This window comes from Schistocerca serialis, chromosome 3, assembly GCF_023864345.2.
Source record: "Schistocerca serialis cubense isolate TAMUIC-IGC-003099 chromosome 3, iqSchSeri2.2, whole genome shotgun sequence".
NCBI classification, from domain to species: domain Eukaryota; kingdom Metazoa; phylum Arthropoda; class Insecta; order Orthoptera; family Acrididae; genus Schistocerca; species Schistocerca serialis.
This window is the reverse complement of record NC_064640.1, coordinates 558821383-558840078: the sequence shown is the minus strand read 5'-3', so window position 1 is coordinate 558840078 and position 18696 is coordinate 558821383. Positions and strand designations below refer to the sequence as shown.

Sequence of the window (18696 nt, the reverse complement as noted above, 5' to 3'; positions counted from 1 at the left end):
CAATTACAAGAGCACTTTGCGTACTGTTTAAATTGGAAATAATTAAATCTACAATCGAAATTTATATGCTTTCAAAAAACTGGTTACAAACTGTTGCTTAAAAGATCATGACAAGATCTCTGATATAATTAGTACTTTGAAATATCTCGGCTTTCGTAAGGAAATTTCATGAAATATACACTGATAACAATACTTTCACAATGTGTGTTAATTACTTCACAATTACGTCATAACGTTTGGTCTCAACAGAATTTCGGTGTCATTACAATGACCTCTGTGATTGTTACTGTTACTTCTTTGTATATTATTTCTACAAAGGATGCTTTCGGTCTGTGTTTAGATTTGATTTAGCGTATTTATCGTTTTAGTCTATAAATTAATCAAAACTGAGAACTATTGGTTTAATTTCATAAGTCAACTCGTTTTCATAGATATAGTAAGCAAGTAATCATAGAATTCATTCTTCTGCATGTATATAACATCACGTAAAGATCGCATGATAGCATCGCAATCTCCAAAATGCACGCAGTCGTACACTGCATTCTGTACTGTCCTAGCCTGCCGCATTATAACAAGTGCACACCATCGGTAAGTACGTAAATGATTAGAGTGCAATTCTCTGCGACAAATAGGACGAGCACCAGAGTGTTCTTCATGTTTAGTATTGTTACATAATATTCAGACAGTGAGTGATCACTGTGAAGGAAACAGAGATAGCATGTACTCTTGTTATCATCACTTGACTCTGTTTGAAAGGAGCCTCGATTTGGGTCTCCATTTGGTCAGCTGATCGAATCATGCAGAATCCAGATTTGTGGGGCATTCCGATGTGACAGTGTCCTAATGTTGCACTGTATGGGAACGCGAGAGCGGGTATACTCGTCGTCAACACGCCCGTCGACCATGTCTGACCACCACATGGGACACTCGCTGTGTTGTGTACCAAGCACACCATTACCACTTCACATTTGCATCTGCCATCCGAGAACAAGTAATGAACTCCCTGCAGTATTCTGTGTCATCCCGCACAATTGGCTGCAGACCAGCGGCAGCCAACTACGGAATTTCCGTCCCACGTGTACGCTGACTATAACACAACACAAATGATGGTTTGTTTTGGGTGATGCCGTGATCGTGAGACATCGACTGCTGATGAATGGCATCGCACTGTGTTCAACAATGAATCGTAGTTTTGTTCTACCTCAGGTAAGCATCGACGCTGAGTATGGTGGTGAACTGCGGAAAGGTCCCATTCTTCCTATGATCTGGAGGAGCACAATGCAGCGGTGTTACTCCCACAGACTGGTCCTACAGGCTGATCAACAAGTGACTGGATGGAAGCCTTAGACCCACTTAGATCTTTCACAGCCGCACGTATCTGTACTAACCTTTGTTTGATGTCATTTGCGCGTTCCCTTTTCAGCCGAGAGTGCAACAGCTTCTGCTTCTTCAGCATTTTTCGAATCTCGGTATTAAACCATGGCGGATCTTTTCCGTCCTTAGTCCACTTACTAGATACATAATTCTCGAAACCGTGATTTATGGTCTGCTTAAACTTTGTCCATAATTCATCTACGTCCATCTTACTGGAACCAAATGATGTCAGTTCACTGCCTAAGTGAGAAGCTAATAACTGCTTATCTGCTCTTTCTGTCATAAACACTCTCCTAGCCTTATTAACTGATTTATTAACTTTCATAACCATAGTTGCTATAATTACGTTATGATCGTTTATCTCCGTTCCTATACTGACGTTGTCGATAAGGTCCGCGCTATTTGTAGCTACAAGGTCTAAGATATTTCCTTGCTATGGGCTGCCGAAATGGCTGCTCAAGACAGTTTTCATTTGAAACAGTGTTCAATAGTATTTCGCGTGACTGTCTGTCTGTACCCCTGCAATGAATCCATAGACATCACAAACCCTGATCAACTTGGTTGGTTAAAGTCACCTCCAACTAGTGATGCATGATCTGCTTATTTACGCGCTACTGACCAGAGACATTCTTTGAATGACTCTAGAACTGTCACAGCAGAAGAGTGGCTGGCAAAAACATCCGACAGTTAGCTAGATTTCCCCAAGACCTGTTATACACGACCAGACAACTTCACTGTCACTCTCAACTTCGACCTCAATGGAGACAATATTTTTGTCAACTGCAATGAACACTATTCCTCCTATGGCTTCTAATTTGTCTTTCCGATGTACGTTGCATGACTCGCTAAATGTCTCAGAGCCTTCCACTTCGACTTTCAGCCAGCTCTCGGCCCCGAGTATAATTTTAGCGTCAGAAATTTCCTGGAGAGCAGTAAATTTGGGAACTTTTTTACGAATACTTCGACAATTTACAGATAAAAGTTTGACAGTCGGCGTGTCTTTACTCTGACTTCTCTTGCTGCGTATCGACTGGTCAGTCTTTATCAGGGTACCTCAAACTACCGCCTAGCCTAAAAAGCCCTCATGTGCACTCCACAAGTACTTTGCTACTCGTGTAGCTGCTTCCTTTGTATAGTAGTCTCCTGATGTATGAAAGGGAATCCTACAAATCCCCATTAGATAACGCAGGTCTAGAAATCTGCAGCCAAGACCGTAAGAGAGTCGACGAATCCTTTGGTTGAAACCCTCCACTCACCTCCACGCCAAAGGTCCCTGATCAATTCTAGGAACAATGCTGCAAACTGCGAGCTCTGCTTGCACCCCATGCTGGAGGCCAGCTGCCTTTACCACCTCTGTCACCTGCATGAACTAAGGATGACTTCAGAACCCACGCGACAGGTGTCGTTGGTGCCGACATGGCCCACAACTTGCAGATGACTGCACCCTGCACGCTCCATAGCCACGGGTAAGGCCCCTCCACATCTTATACGAGGCCTCCCTCCAGACATACCGAGTGCATATTGGCTTTCTTTCCAGTCCTGAACGCTGTCTGCCTACGGGGCTCCATAACGCGCCAAACGTTGTAGCTCCCAATAACTAGTAAACCCCCACCCCGCGTGCCTGCTCGGAACCTATTGCAGGAGAGACCACCTGCCCACTCACAGTGTGAATGGGTGAGGCCAGACGACCAGTCTCTACAATGACCGGCCACCTCGAACGACGTAAATGCGTTACCACTCTTCACGCAGTCTGTTGTGAGGGCGGATCCACAGCGTCGGGTACACCAGGTGGTGCCTCGACAGCAGAGCCTCTAAGCAGCAGCCTGAAAGTGACTGACCGCAGTCTGAAGCGCATTCAGCTGTTCGATGATGGTGAAGTTAGGTTTGGTTTGAGGGGCGCACAACTGCGCAGTTATCAGCACCTGTACAAGTTCCCAGCCTTTGCTCAGTCCAGTCTCGCCACTTTCATGAATGATGATGAAATGATGAGGACAACACAAACACCCAGTCATCTCCAGGACGTTCAGCTGTTCGTGAACTACGGCCAGCTCCTCCTGCGACCGCACACAGAATGCCCACATCTTCTCATTTTAACAAGATTAACTGAAGAAGTAAGCTATAAAAGCAGACAGATAAACTGGATATGGCCATTGTCCCATTAAATTATGTGCAATGCCCTGACTGGGCTTTACACAGACATGCACTTGGCTTTCTCGAATGCATGGGAATAGCTGGTAGACTCTTCCATCCGTTTCACTGTTGTCCCTGTCGTTCTGCCACGTGTCCACTCTCCCATTAAATAGCTGGGCCTTGGTAGTTACCCTATGATCTGAAATTTATTGGACTCTATTATTAAGTCCCCTTCACCTAACCAATAGGAGACTCTATGACATTTTACTGTGATGTCGTATACTGGGTAGATTCCGAGGAGCACAATCAAAGCATCGATTGGCGTAGTGCCAAAGGCGCCTGTGAGTGTGAGGAGCACACCCCGCCTTGCACGTCGCAGGGTTTTTCTGTTCTGTATGCACCAAAGTCTGTGTGCAGAAAACACTTACTCCACAGTCTGTGATGGATGTGAAAAAGGCATCATGATAGGTTCTCACTGCATGCAGCGGCAGCTTACAGCTTTCTGTTGAGGTACAGGCAATTCTGTGGACATTTTTGCTTGCTTTGTTTACGATTGTCTGAATGTGATGTATGAAGTTATGTTTACGGGGAAAGGAAATAGGTATTTTCAATCATAATATGCAAAGGTTGGCCACAGATGGTGCAACTGTCTACTGAGATGCACATATACAGATGGCGGTAATATTACGTACACAACATATTAAAGGGTAGTGCATTGGTGGAGCTGTCATTTGTACTCAGGTGATTCATGTGAAACCTTTTTCCGATGTGGTCATGGCCGCACGACGCGATATAACAGACGTTGAACGCGGAATGGTAGTTGCAGATACACGCTGTGAACATTCTGTTTTGCAAATCGTTAGGGAATTCAATTTCCGAGATCCACGCCGTGAACAATGTGTCGAGAATACCAAATAATAGGCATTATCTCTCATCACGGTCAACGCAATGGCCAACGGCCTTCACTTAACGACCAAGTGCAGCGTCATTTGCATAAAGTTTTCAGTGCTAACAGACAAGCAACACTGAGTGAAATAGTCGCAGAAATCAATGTCGGACGTGCGACGAACGTATTCGTTTGGACAATACGGCAAATTCTGTTTCACTAACGGTCTATGGCAGCAGCTGACCAACGCTAATGCCTTTGCTAACAGCACGCATAGCCTGAAGCGCTTGCCTGGGCTCTTGACCATATCGGTTGGACCGTAGACGACTAGAAAACCGTGTCCTGGTCAGATGAGTCCAGATTTCAGTTTGTAACAGCTGATGGTAGAGTCCAAGCGTGACGCAGATCCCCAGGAATCCATGGGTCCAAGGCACTGTGCAAGATGTTGCTGGCTCCAAAATGGTGTGGGCTGTGTTTACGTGAAATGGACTGGATCCGATGGTCCAACCGAACCGATCATTGACTGGAAATGGTTATGTTCGGCTACTGGGAGACCATTTGCAGCCATCCATGGACTTCATGTTCCCAAACAATGATGGAATTTTTGTGGATGACAGTGCGTGGTGTCCCCGGGCCATAATTATTCGTAATTGGTTTGAAAAACATTCTGCTCAGTTCCAGCGAATGATTTGGCCACACAGATGGCCCGACATCAACCTCATAGAACATTTATGGGGCTTACTCGAGAGGTCAGTTTGTGCACAAAATTCTACAGCAGCAACACTATCACGATTATGGACGGCTGCAGAGGCAGCACAGCTCAATATTTCTGCACGGAGCTTCCAACGACTTTTTCAGTCCCTGACACGTCGAGTTGCTGCACTACGCCAGGTCAAAGAATATACGACTCGATATTAGGAGGTATGCCATGACTTTTGCGACCTCAGTGTACAGTAGTCATCGTAGACTTTAGCGAATTGCTGAGAGACTTTGAGTTGACACTGTATTTATAATATACAGGTGAATAAATCTAGTACTGTTCTAGTACACTATTGTTGGAAACAGTAGTTATCGTAAAAAAACCGGAAATAACCTGCCTGAAGTGGAAAGGGTACATATGGCAAAAGTAGATACCAGGCTGAGAGAAATGTAATTCACGCAGTATGTGGTTTTGAAAAAACTACTTCTGATAAAATTGCGCTATATGATTAGTTGTGGCTACTAGGATCATATTAGGTGGGTATACGCTAGTCTCTCTCTTGTCTTGTAACTCTATGGTGGTGATGGTACGCATTTTTTATTCTAACAAGCAGTATTTCTGGCTAAGTTATGTAACGTGTCCACAATATCATAGTATGCATTTAGAGGTTGGGAGGATGTTTGCTAAAGTGCTCTGATGAAAAAAGAAGATAGTGTTACGCTTCGATATATAACCAATGTGCTTGAGACTGCACACAAAAGAAACGCTAATAAAGTGTCAATTACAAATCCAATGAAGAGCAGCATGCATGCAGTCGTATAGTGTAGCGAGATGCTAAACAGACTCCAGGGTCGGTCGCTACAAGAGAGGTATTGTGCATCACGGAGCGTCATACTGTTGGAAATATTGGACAGAATGTGATTATTGCGGGTAATATACTGCTTCTTCCAACAACGAGGAAATGGGGCTAATACAGGGTTTTTATACATACAATCATTCTTTCCACATGAACGGAGCATGGGCATGGGTTAAACGTCACATGTGCTCTCTATCACACATTGTAAGTTGGTGTGCAAGTGTTATAAACCATTCTTCTCGGTATAGACACTAGCATTGTATGCAAAAAGCTTTGGATGTTCGAATAACTATGATATTGTCCTATGTGTTGCAGGCAAAATGCTGCAAATCCCATCCTCATATCACCTAGACGCTCTAACACTGCTATTCGGAAAGATATAGAAGTAATAGGTTTGATTCTAAACTAACCACCACTACATTCATGCGCGCTGTCCATGCGCTCTGGCCAGAATACGGTATCAGGCTCATTCCACACTTGAATAGAACATGTGGAAAAATGAAAATGCTGTGGTTAATCTGTACATCTTTCCATACTCTTACAGTAGTTTTTCATTATGGCTGATGTGCGAAGTAGCGACATCAGTGTAACTGATCCAGTGGGTAGTTAGTGTCGGAAGCTGTATGACACTGATAGGATTGTATTACATTGGCATACCCCGCTCGAAAAAAGACAGTGTATTTCCCGTGAAACGCTATTGGGTAAAATTAAAGAAACTGCATTCAACTAAGACTCTGATACCATTACCGTCATATATCTCACATATCGATCACAAGAATATCGTAAGAGATTTAAGAAGCAATCACTTCTTTTCATCGATAACTACATTAGAGTGGTATAGGAAGGAAAACTGATAATACTGCTACGATGTACTCGCCACCATGAACTGTATAGCGGCTTGCAGGGTATTTGTGTGGATGTAGAGCTGGATGTTCGCAGTTGTTTATGAGAAGGAAGTCGCAAGTTGTGGAGGATCAGGAACTGGCAGTTGACCAGAACGTAAATAAGTGTACCTATCGCACATAAATAGATCTAAACATAGACTGCTGTACAATTACACTATCTCTGGAAACATTAGCTATCGTAAAATACCTATGAGTAGGCATCTGGTGTGAGCTAAAGGCTTTGCTATGTTGGAGTACTGGCTCTTCTCCTTTTTTAAATGTTCCTGTTAACACATGTCGATTAAAGGAATAGAGAACTGGACTAATTCGTGATCCCTCTATCGAATGACTACTTAAAGTTCCGACCTAAAATCACTATTTTTTTAGGAAACAAACAGACTCTTTCCATCGACAAAGGGCGTTGCATTAAAGACGTTATGAGAAGTATTTCTCTGTGCTGACTACACCTAGAAATTGCAAAAACGGAACTGTAGATATCTGTTGAAACACCTGAGAAAAGGCACATAGCGACTGGTACGAGCGATATGCTGTATTTCCGGTCCCTAAGATAGTTGGCGAATTATTAGTAGCTGTTCAGACAGTTTTGATCAGGTATCATATGCAAAATATAAATTACACGTCGGTAAGAGCACGTGCTCTATACTCGAACAAATTTCGTAGTTAAACTGGCAGTTAGTAGGACGATGCACGTCAATAATGCTCCCGCCATAGGTGGAGGCAGAAGGCATGACCCGAGGTCAAGTAATCTCATGTTATCGGCATCAGTTAGTAGTATAGGAAGCTGCTCTGTTCGACCACAACGGCAGGCGACGCAGGAAGTCTCCTACAGCTCGTGCAGGATACGGTGGCAGATTCATAGTGACCAGTTTTCGTCCAAAGCGCTGGGCAAGCTCAATCGCTTGTTCGGAAGAGAAGGCCGTTAAGTGTTTTCCACCTTTCGGCCAGTCAGCGATGACAGAACCGAGGGGCGCACCATGCAATCTTTCTCAAATGATTTTACAGAAACTATTACCTAAGGAAAATTCTTTTTTGCTTCACTTATAGCTTTATATGTCAGGTTCATGACGATATGCCCATCATTTCGTTAATGGTCATAGTTATTGAGATAATTACGTGAAACTAAGACACTGCGCGATATCCAAATAAGTGTGCAATGAAAAATAGATGTCGATATTATTTGCGTTTGGTGCATATTACATAATATATTGTTGCATATGAAATTTTGTTAACATATTGAATTTTTCTTTAGACGTGGGTATGAGTATCTATCTCTCACCAAGCTCCAGGAAACTGATCGGATGTAGCACACTCCTTTGCGATCACGCCGCGCCAGCGAAAAAACCAGAGTGAAATATCCACAATGTTCCTCATATCTCATAATCCGTTTGAGATATCGAAATGAGATTTTGGCAAACGATAGCTTGCAAACTAGAGAGTATTTTATCATGTCGTTATTATGTAAAACTCCATTATCTATCATGTTATTCCAATAACTACAGACTTTTGCGGTGAAAGAACGTAATTTTTAAGGGCCATTGATAGCTGGTGAAAGGAGAAAGGCTATGGGTTTTGGAACAACATATGTGAATCCAGTACACGTTTTTATGTACCGAGGATGTGCTTCTTCATACGCTACTGACTTTGCTTTTTTCCTTAGTTCCTCACTTAATAAACCACTATTTCAGAACTCTCTTGCAATTGTTTTGCACAGTATGTTAGTAAGGTGAGACAGTGTAAACTCCGCTGAGTTTTTGCAAAAGAAGTAAATTTTGAAATGGCAACCCGATAAATATGTAGGTTTTACTCAAAATTCGCCACTCATGACGCTTCTCTGAGAGTTATAACTGGTTAACAAGCCAGACGAAAATAAATCGCTGCATTTTCAGCAGAGTTCTATTTAGTTACTAACGAAAGCAGAAGCGACAGTAGATCTTTTTGAATGGTCACCATGCACGTGTGAGTGTGGAGCGGCCCACACGATATTTACAAAAAATGTGGGTGTATGCTTCAGTTTAGAGCAGTACCTCCCCTCCAGCGCTCAGCGTTTCCCCTACAGCGCTCTGAGCGCCGCCCACCACTGCCGCTCCCTCCACGCTTCCCCTGCCGACTGTGCATCTATTGGCCATGCCATTTTGCGTGCACTACACACTGCTGGTGCCGGCGCACACGAAAAGTCTGGTCTTCCGGATAACTCATGGGCACAGTCCCGCATTGCATGCTCTATGAGTGTGAGGGCACTCCATGGTGCTGTGTTCGCTTAAATATGGACGTTCCAATTAGTCATGTCCCATTCCAACACTAGTGTTGCTTACTTAGACATTAAATATAGGTACCACCAGTGCTGATAATGTTGTATGATGTGGGCTTAAATTCCTTACACCTTCCGAACGTCCCTCCTTCATCGCTAAAAAGTGGATAGTCTGATGATCTTCAAGTGTAGCCAAAACTATGTATGCAAAATCATAGCAACCCTCATTTCTTACCTGTATGAATTCACAGTGATTGGGGTATTGTTTGTAACATCTAAACACAAGCCTGGTACATATAATGAATGTTAAGTATTAGTTACTGAGATCATAGTAGGCTGTCAGTTCTTTAATTGTGCATATCATTTAAATAATCCACTATGGCAATTATTATACATTTATTTATAATCTCGAAAAATGAGTATTTTATAAAATCATGAAAATTGTAAAAAAAACTGTAGATAGCATTGAAGAAGGTGTTCATAAGTTATACAAATGCCACTGGGCAAAATACTCTGGTGCAAATTGAAAAAAAAAAAAATAGATTGCATAAAAGGTTGAAGGACATGACAGAACATGAGTGAGTAATCTGTCTTTGTATATAGTGTTTCACAACACAAGATACAGTCTCTATTTCTGTTTATAATTGGTGTGCTTCCCACTGCGGAATGAACGTTTGTTTCAGCTTTTCACCCTCTCTTAATTCGAAACGTACATTCGACTAATCAAAGCTGTTCGCATGTTTTGATAAGATTAGGTACCTTCAGCTGCGTACAGCTTGCACGAGTGGTAACACAAGATACACTGGTAGTGGCGGCAGGACCACATGTAACACACTTTTAGCACTGTACTTGTCCCCTTCTTATTGTAACGATATTTCCTATGGACCTTTTTCATTTTCTGTGATTGCATAAAATTACCACATGTTGTTTCATATATGTATTATAACCTGACCAATATTTGAAATGTGGAGGTATTTCTATGTAGAATAAAAATTACTAGTTGTATGGTAGATGCGTGGCAGCATTCGAGGTCCTCCTACAACACACAGATCAGAGCTCATTGTCTCCTGTGTGTTTGTACCGTGAAGGGGGAGATTTTGAAGTGATCCGATCCTCAAAATGATTTTACATACAAACGGTACATTTCCGGACATGGGTTCTGTATCTAAACTTCATCTACTAAGAGCCAACTACACCCCGTCGAAGCGCGTAATAAGTATTTTGAATCATCCTGTATATTTAAAATCACTTTCAGCAACGATAGTATCTCGTGGGTAAATTAAAAATAATGTCAAATCTGAAACATTCGTATTCTCCAGTTAACTCACTGTAGTAAGACGAAACGTGGTGGATTGTGTCGCTACTTCATACCCGCAGACGACCGAAATTATTGAGTTCTGTTTTCATTGGAAGTTATGGAGAAGCGAACCATCATTTCCGTTGGATTACAATTTTCTACGCTTGTCCTGTCAATTGAAAGACGGTACATTTTGGTACCTGATTACTTCTTTCTGATCATTTATACACGTCCAACCGAATTTTAATAAATATTGTCAGACAGAATTTATTCGGACCCGGGAAGCGTATAGCTGAACTTGTTTCTACCAACATATTTGTAAATTTACTTCGCGACCTCAGTTTATGAGCTCATCGTTAAACATTTATTCTCTCGCATTCAGTTTCATCTTAATGAGTTTTTCTGCTGCATCTGCATTTCCATTACGTCTGCTACTTCTGTAAACAAATTTAAGCATACAGACAAAACAGAAAAACGCCGAGAATGAGCGGCATGGGACTTAGCCATTTTCCGTGCGAACAGTTTTTGTTTGGTGGACTGTATGTTTACGAAACCTCTCCAAGCCCTCTTAATAGTTAGAATAGCAGTAACCAGGAAATGTGTTCACCTGTCGAGAGATATGGCAGCGAGCGTGAAGGCGCTGGAGGAGACGGTCACGTTGGCAACGAAGTTGTTGACCGAGCAGTAGACGACCCCGAACGGCCAGTCAGAGTTGAGCATGAAGGCGAAGTTGAAGGCGCAGTTGAGCAGCGCCATCAGCAGGTCGGCCACGCTTAGATTCACCAGGAAGTAGTTGGTTACCGTGCGCATGCGCCGGTGTGCTGTCAACACACAGACAAGTATCTAAGCGACTGTAAAAGCTACGACAACTGATATTTCTAGATGGCTTTTAGCATTTTTCAAACAAGGCATTTTCTGTTTAATCGTGCCCTTTTGTGGATAACTTCACAAAGCACTGATGAGGAAGTCTTGTGTCTGCAAAAGGACCCATTCATAATCGTGAGGTGAACTCAGCAAAACGTGATAGGACAGATGGAGAAGTTCAAAGTTTAGCACAATGTTTTGAGGCACTTAAACTTGTCTCTATTTTTGTAACATGAGTAGGCCATTAAACATTGTAAATAGAAGATATTTCCCTCAATAGAGTAAATCTAGTATTTTAGAAACAGTTTCTTTATATATATAAATTTGATAACATTCCATTGCGAAATGGGATTCTTGTCTTACACTGCAAGAGGTCGTGTGTAATCCGACGCTATTTTTAAATTCTATTTTATGACCTTAAAAAAGGTAAAAGACTCAGTATGATGTATAATTTAATGCGGAAAATCTTTACTATTTAAAAAAATTAGTTGTTGACATAGTCTCACAAAGCAGTATCCTTAAGCATTTCTGTTTCGTGTGGGTGACTGTGGCCTAGGCTTGAGGATGTAAATGGTTCAAATGGCCCTGAGCACTCAAAAATGGCTCAAATGGCTCTGAGCACTATGGGACTTAACTTCTGAGGTCATCAGTCGCCTAGAACTTAAAACTACTTAAACCTAACTAACCGAAGGACATCACACATCCATTCCCGAGGCAGAATTCGAACCTGCGACCGTAGCGGTAGCGCGGTTCCAGACTGTAGCGCCTAGAACCGCTCGACCACCCCGGCTGGCATGAGGATGTAGTGTCCGGTTTTTAGTATCCCCATAATATGTCGATATGAACGATACAATTATTGATACTGCTATGGAAGCGAATAATACTCAGTTTTACCACTGGCGCCGTCTGCGGCGCAGCTGAGTGGTCTTACTGGCTAATAGCCAGGAGCACTAGGGCCTCTACCACCAGCACCGACCAATACCGTTTTTTCGCTCATGGTATCATCATCGCCTGCTCACAAACTTACAGTCACTATTGAAACAGGTTGGTTCAAATGGCTCTGAGCACTATGGGACTTAACATCTATGGTCATCAGTCCCATAGAACTTAGAACTACTTAAACCTAACTAACCTAAAGACATCACACACATCCATGCCCGAGGCAGGATTCGAACCTGCGACCGTAGCGGTCACGCGGTTCCAGACTGAAGCGCCTAGAACCGCACGGCCACACCGGCCGGCATTGAAACAGGTTGCGGCCTTGCAGCTGGTTGTTGTTATCTTCACCGTAGGATATTTCGACTGCACACCTGCTAGTCATACTCAGGTGAGCTATTGAAGGCTGACAAAGACTTTCTTTATTTGAAAAATATTTGCATTCCCTCCTCCCCCTTATTGATTGGGGCAGATTGGCAGCGTCCATGTCACCGCTCTTCAGACTAATTTTATAAAACATTCCAGATTAAAATAAGTTAATTATTTAGGTTAAAATACAGTTGATGATGCATATAAAAAGATGGCGGTTATGTGATCAAGATCCTAAATCATAAGAGAATGATGTGATTTGGCCTCCTGGTAACTACAGGTTGGGTTTGGGATATGATAGGTATTGGGTACGATATTGTACGGAAAAGGAGGAATGTCTCTGTGAGAGGGAATTGATAGTTGAGATGCAAGGTGTTTGGATAGGAGGAGGATGCCAACTGGTCAATTAGTAGGTTGGCTGGAGTCTTATTTGGGATGGTAGTTTACTGTTTGTTGCATGGAAGGGTAAATCTCGGCGATGAGTTCGTGGTCTAGGAGAGGAACGTGATTCATATCACTCTGGGAAAGGATATAGAGGGCAAGGAGATGGAGGCCAGATGGAGCATATTAATAGGCAAGGGTTCTCAAAGGTGGGGAGAGAGTGTTGAGTGTTGGTACTCAAATTTACATGAGATGTAGGAGGCGTACCTTCCTCCACGCACCGAGCGAGGTGGCGCAGTGGTTAGCACACAGGACTCCCATTCGGGAGGACGACGGTTCAATCCCGTCTCCGGCCATCCTAATTTAGGTTTTCCGTGATTTCCCTAAATCGTTTTATGCAAATGCCGGGATGGTTCCTTTGAAAGGGCACGGCCGCTTTCCTTCCCACTCCTTCCCTAACCCGAGCTTGCGCTCCGTCTCTAATGACCTCGTTGTCGATGGGACGTTAAACACTACCACCACCTCCACGCACTGTACGGTGGCATGTGGAGTACCTATGTAAACGTAAATGTAGATTTAGATGTAGGTGTTCTGAATGTTGGAGGAGCTGTGGAAATTTTATTAACTGGTACAGGAAATGGGTGGCTAGGAGCAGGCATAAACAGAAGCAAGGAGCTCTAGTATTTTGGAGGAGACGTAGACTTTCCCCGTCCCGAAATTTAAAAGCGTGCTTTGTGCATTCAGTGCATGCTTCCACTCCCCCCCACCTTGGGGCGAGGGGGATGAAATAACAATAAAGGAAAAAGAAACATTCCGCGCATGCATTGACAGACTGACCACATCACTCAGCGGTCAATGCTGTCGTTGCTGGAATAACTGTGCAACCTAGCTGTCCTCAAGATTGCCTCTCGCCGTCGTCATCTGCATATTCTATCGTCTTCACACCAAATCGTAGTAATGAAGGGGCTCCACGCATTATGCAGTTGGTACCCGCTACAACGGTTCATTAGCTTTTCCACCTTGCATGTATTCATAGTTTCTTTCTTGATTGAGTCAGGAAAAGGTATTACTATGACCTAAATTATTGTTTTATTATACTACATTGAATTCATGTTGGAGACACAGTGTTCAGCAATTGGTTAGTTACGAAAGGCGAGTGAAGCGTTGGTGTTCTGTAGGTTGTTCTCCCACAGTGCACGTGGTCTGGTCTGTAGAAGTCATAGATCATCGGCAAGATATTTTTTGAATTCCAACGTTCCGGAATAACAAATCGTCCTTCATTGATCCTAGAAGAGTTCCCGTCTTAGATGGTAGAAGAAACATAGCTTTAGACTGAGATGGCTATCTTGAATGAAATATTGCCAATAAAGGGGAGAAATGCTAGTATTTTGAAGGAGCACTCTTCTTTTATCCACTTCCTGGATTTTTACTGTAAATGATAGTGCCGCGTTGATCTACCGAGCGGAACATTCATTTTTCGCTTACCATTGTCTTCATGTAAGCTGCGTAGCACAAGTAAAGCATCAGTTTTTCGAACCCCGGTAATTATCTCTCATTGCAACGTATAGGTTTAAAATTTGCCTCGAAGGTGCCTACAACACTCCTTAGTAACGGTGCAAAGGCGTGGTCCCCTGCGTCCTCACCCTCGGACTCGGCGATGCTTCAAACAGCAAGGTGTCGACACATGCGAAACAAAAACGCCAGAGCTCAGAAGCTCAAGTGACGTGTAAAGTGCGTTAATGATGTCACATTGGCACCAAATTTCACCAAAATTCTGCCAAACGCCACCGTGGACGTGTCACTTGAAGAAAATATCGTCACACCACCTCTAATCCACATTTCACCCCTTCTCTTGACGATTCTGCGATGGAGGTCAGAACCGCGATGCACAGCGTTGGAATCATGCGTTTTTCCAACGGATGGCCGAAGAAAACATTTCAGACACACCGCCACTCAGAATTGACCAGAAAAGGCCTCAAAGAGTGGCATAAAGGGCGTCAATCAAACTACCTCTTTCCTTGGGGCGCTAATTCCCAGACATTTCGCGGTAGAAAACGACAGTTCGTAGTGTGAGGAGCAACAGGACGACGCTCTCGAAAACCTTTGACACTACTGATATTCTCTGACGCTTCAACCCTTCTCTGAGGACAATGTGGGGCTGCAACCCCATTGAATATGCTGGCACCCCTTTGGAGCACAGTCGATTGCAATTTTTGCTGTTGTATATACTTTAGAGTCACTAGGGACCATTCCCAGCCATTCGACGAAATTTGAACGTGACACAAAGCAGCAAAGTGTGCTTATGCTTTTTCAGCCCTCCTACGCTTTGATCAGGGGTAGAGGGGGGGGGGGGGGGGGTTCGGGAATACGACATTGACACATGCATGAATAAAGCTGCAAAAGGTTCTCCTACGACACCCCATATCTGCAAAGACCATCGGTGGCACCTGCCCACATTTATTGAGAATTTTAAAAAAGTGTACCTGTAAAGATACATCCTGTGAAGTAGTTCTAGGTGCCTGCACTCAGCCATCTAGTATCGGAGTGCTGTCAATGGGTAGGTAGGTACATTTTGAAAATTCTCAGTAAAGATAAGTGGGTGCCACCAAGGGTGTTGCCTGAATAGGGGGGGGGGGGGGGATGGAGGGGTTAGAGGTATCCTACGCTAAGCAGGCAGGCACACAAAAACATACGCAGTCTGAATTACTGGAAGTGTGTAATTAACGAGGTGTGCACTTGATCTGAGACACAGTACACCCTCATACTAAATATTTCCACATCTGGATTGTTCTCAAGCACCATTTTGCGAGGGACAAAGATAATGCATCACGTTATACACTCCATCGATGATACTGATTGGCATTTATTGCTTTTATTGCAAATGGCTGTCACTTACGTAATGTTATGTACAATAACAACTTTGGTTGCAATACTTACCAGTCGTAACTATGGAGCCAAGGGCCTCCTAAAAGTTTATAAACTGTATTTACTATAACTAACTATTAAATAATGCAAATGTCTAATATAAACACACGATTTGAAACCACATACGCGCAGGCACACACACACACACACACACACACACACATATATATATATATATATATATATATATAGGGTGAGTCACCAATTATTGTCGCCAAGAATAACTCCGAAAGTATGATAGGAGCTGAAAAATTTGTGGTACAAAACTTTCATGGGACAACGACCTTGTTTTTTTGTTGCAAGGTGTGGTCGCGTCAGAGATATTAAGGTTAACTTTGTTTTTTTTTAAATGGGATGCTATAGTCTGGTACTCATTTTCTGATAGCGGCTATGGAAACGAATCCAATGATGTTTAACAGTAAGCTTTTTGAAGGTCAACGAAGGTCACAAAGATGGCATGAACGTCCATGTACAGAAGTTGTTCGAAGTGATGACCATTGTTATTGGTGCAGTGCTACAATCTTCTTATCATGGACTGAGTGGTATTCCTTATCACTTCGGCAAACTTTTCAGCTACTGTCATACTTTCGGAGTTATTCTACGTGGCGATAATTAGTGACTCACCCTATATATAAGGTGTCTCACCTAACTCTGCCACCTCAAATATCTCTGGAACAACAATAGATATTCAAAAACGGTTTTCGCCAGTATGAACGTACGGCAGGGGCTTAGGAAACCATATACTATCCGAAATTTTAAAACTTAAACAAATACTATTTTCAACACAAACTTGCGTATTTTTATTTGGACACCCCCTATTATTTCGTACGCAATCAATAGCACGAAAAATCACAAAAATAATGGCGCTGGTTGCATCGCAATACGTCAATTACATCCCGAGAAATTGCGAAGCGAAATTGACGCTTGAAATAAATAAAGCGCACAGCTAGCGCACGTCTTGTGACTCAAGCGTGCACCTCATGCTGCGTGTGTCAGGGGCTCACACAATGGGAAGCTGTGCACAATCCACAAAAGTAAACAAGTAACACGTCCAACGTGAAGTTACGTTTTTCAAATTGTAAATGTATGTTTATTCGAGCGAAATGACAACTAGAGTTACAATTAGAGATAACATACTCGAATTCACTTTGCTTAACATATTTACTAGCGTCCTGTCGCCCACAGAAACTGTATTGTTGTGCATTACATCCAGCATAGAAAATGCATCCCCATCTTGACCAATGAAACTGTGTCACGTCAATATATGTCCGTAGTGCCCTCCGTTTGCATCAGTACACGTTTGCAGACGGGTAACGCGAGAGTGTTGCACAGATTGTAGAGTTTCTACAGATATTCCCGTACACGCCGCATTAATACGATGTTCCATATCCTCTACTGTCGTTGGGGGATCTTGATACTCTCTGTCTCTCACTGCGCCCCAGAGAAAGAAGTCTAATGGCGTCAAGTCGGGGGACCGTGCTGGCCATAGCACGGAACCTCCCCGCCCCATCCACCTATTTGAAAATGTCGCATCTAGAATGTCTCTGGCAACTTTTGCATTTCTCTTGTACCCAGTGGCAGAACTGTACACGACGTTCAAAGTCGTCGCCATGCAATTCCTCGTGCACAGAAATATGGTACGGGTGCAATCGATGTTGATGTAGCATTCTCAACACCGACGTTTTTGAGATTCCCGATTCTCGCGCAATTTGTCTGCTACTGATGTACGGATTAGCCGCGACAGCAGCTGAAACACCTACTTGGGCATCATCATTTGTTGCAGGTCGTGGTTGACGTTTCACATGTGGCTGAACACTTCCTGTTTCCTTAAATAACGTAACTATCCGGCGAACGGTCCGGACACTTCGATGATGTCGTCCAGGATACCGAGCAGCGTACATAGCACACGCCCGTTGGGCTTGGTTCAAATGGCTCTGAGCACTATGGGATTTAACTGCTGAGGTCATCAGTCCCCTAGAACTTAGAACTACTTAAACCTAACTAACCTAAGGACATCACATACATCCATGCCCGAGGCAGGATTCGAACCTGCGACCGTAGCGGTCTCGCGGTTCCAGACTGTAGCGCCTAGAACCGCTCGGCCACCCCGGCCACCACGCCCGTTGGGCATTTTGATCACAATAGCCATAAATCAACACGATATCGACCTTTTCCGCAATTGTTAACGGTCCATTTTAACACGGGTAATGTATCACGAAGCAAATACCGTCCGCACTGGCGGAATGTTATGTGATACCACGTACTCATACGTTTGTGACTATTACAGCGCCATCTATCTCAAAGCGAAAAAAGTGGCCCAACTAAAACATCCATATTTCTTTACGTACTACGCAAATATGTAATAAAAATGGGGGTTCCTATTTTAAAAAACGCAGTTGATATCCGTTTGACCTATGGCAGCGCCATCTAGCGGGCCAACCGTGGCGCCATCTGGCTTCCCCCTTCAAGCTATACGAGTTTCGTTCTTTGTAGTTTTTTCGTTTGATGCTTTTTTCGTGAGATATTTGGCCCGGTTACTATCAATGAACCATACAGGGTGTCCATAAAGTCCCTTTACAACTTCAAAATTTTATTAAAACGGCAGTTGTTGATATATTTATCATCATTTCTTTTACTGTAATCAGTGTTTAGAAAAGTCTTTTTGACAGTGTTTAATAGACCTCTATATGGGCACCATTAGTTGCACCAAGCACATCAAGACGGTACTCGATTTCTTGCCATTTTCGCTGTAGCTTAGCGTCATCAGTGGTGGCAATGGCATTACGAATTCTTTGCTTCAAGTCAGCAATGTCCCGTATCTGTGT

The 18696-nt window shown here is 43.2% G+C and overlaps 1 protein-coding gene across 1 annotated transcript in view; it reads right to left on the bottom strand.

Annotated features, from left to right (window-relative positions):
• The window catches only part of LOC126471015 (tachykinin-like peptides receptor 86C), a 130662-nt gene that overhangs the window by 38863 nt on the left and 73103 nt on the right, over nt 1–18696 (bottom strand). Inside the window, exon 2 of the mRNA XM_050099075.1 lies at nt 11004–11217. Within this exon, the coding sequence (XP_049955032.1) occupies nt 11004–11217 (214 nt within the window). The remainder of the gene's footprint in view (nt 1–11003; nt 11218–18696) is intronic.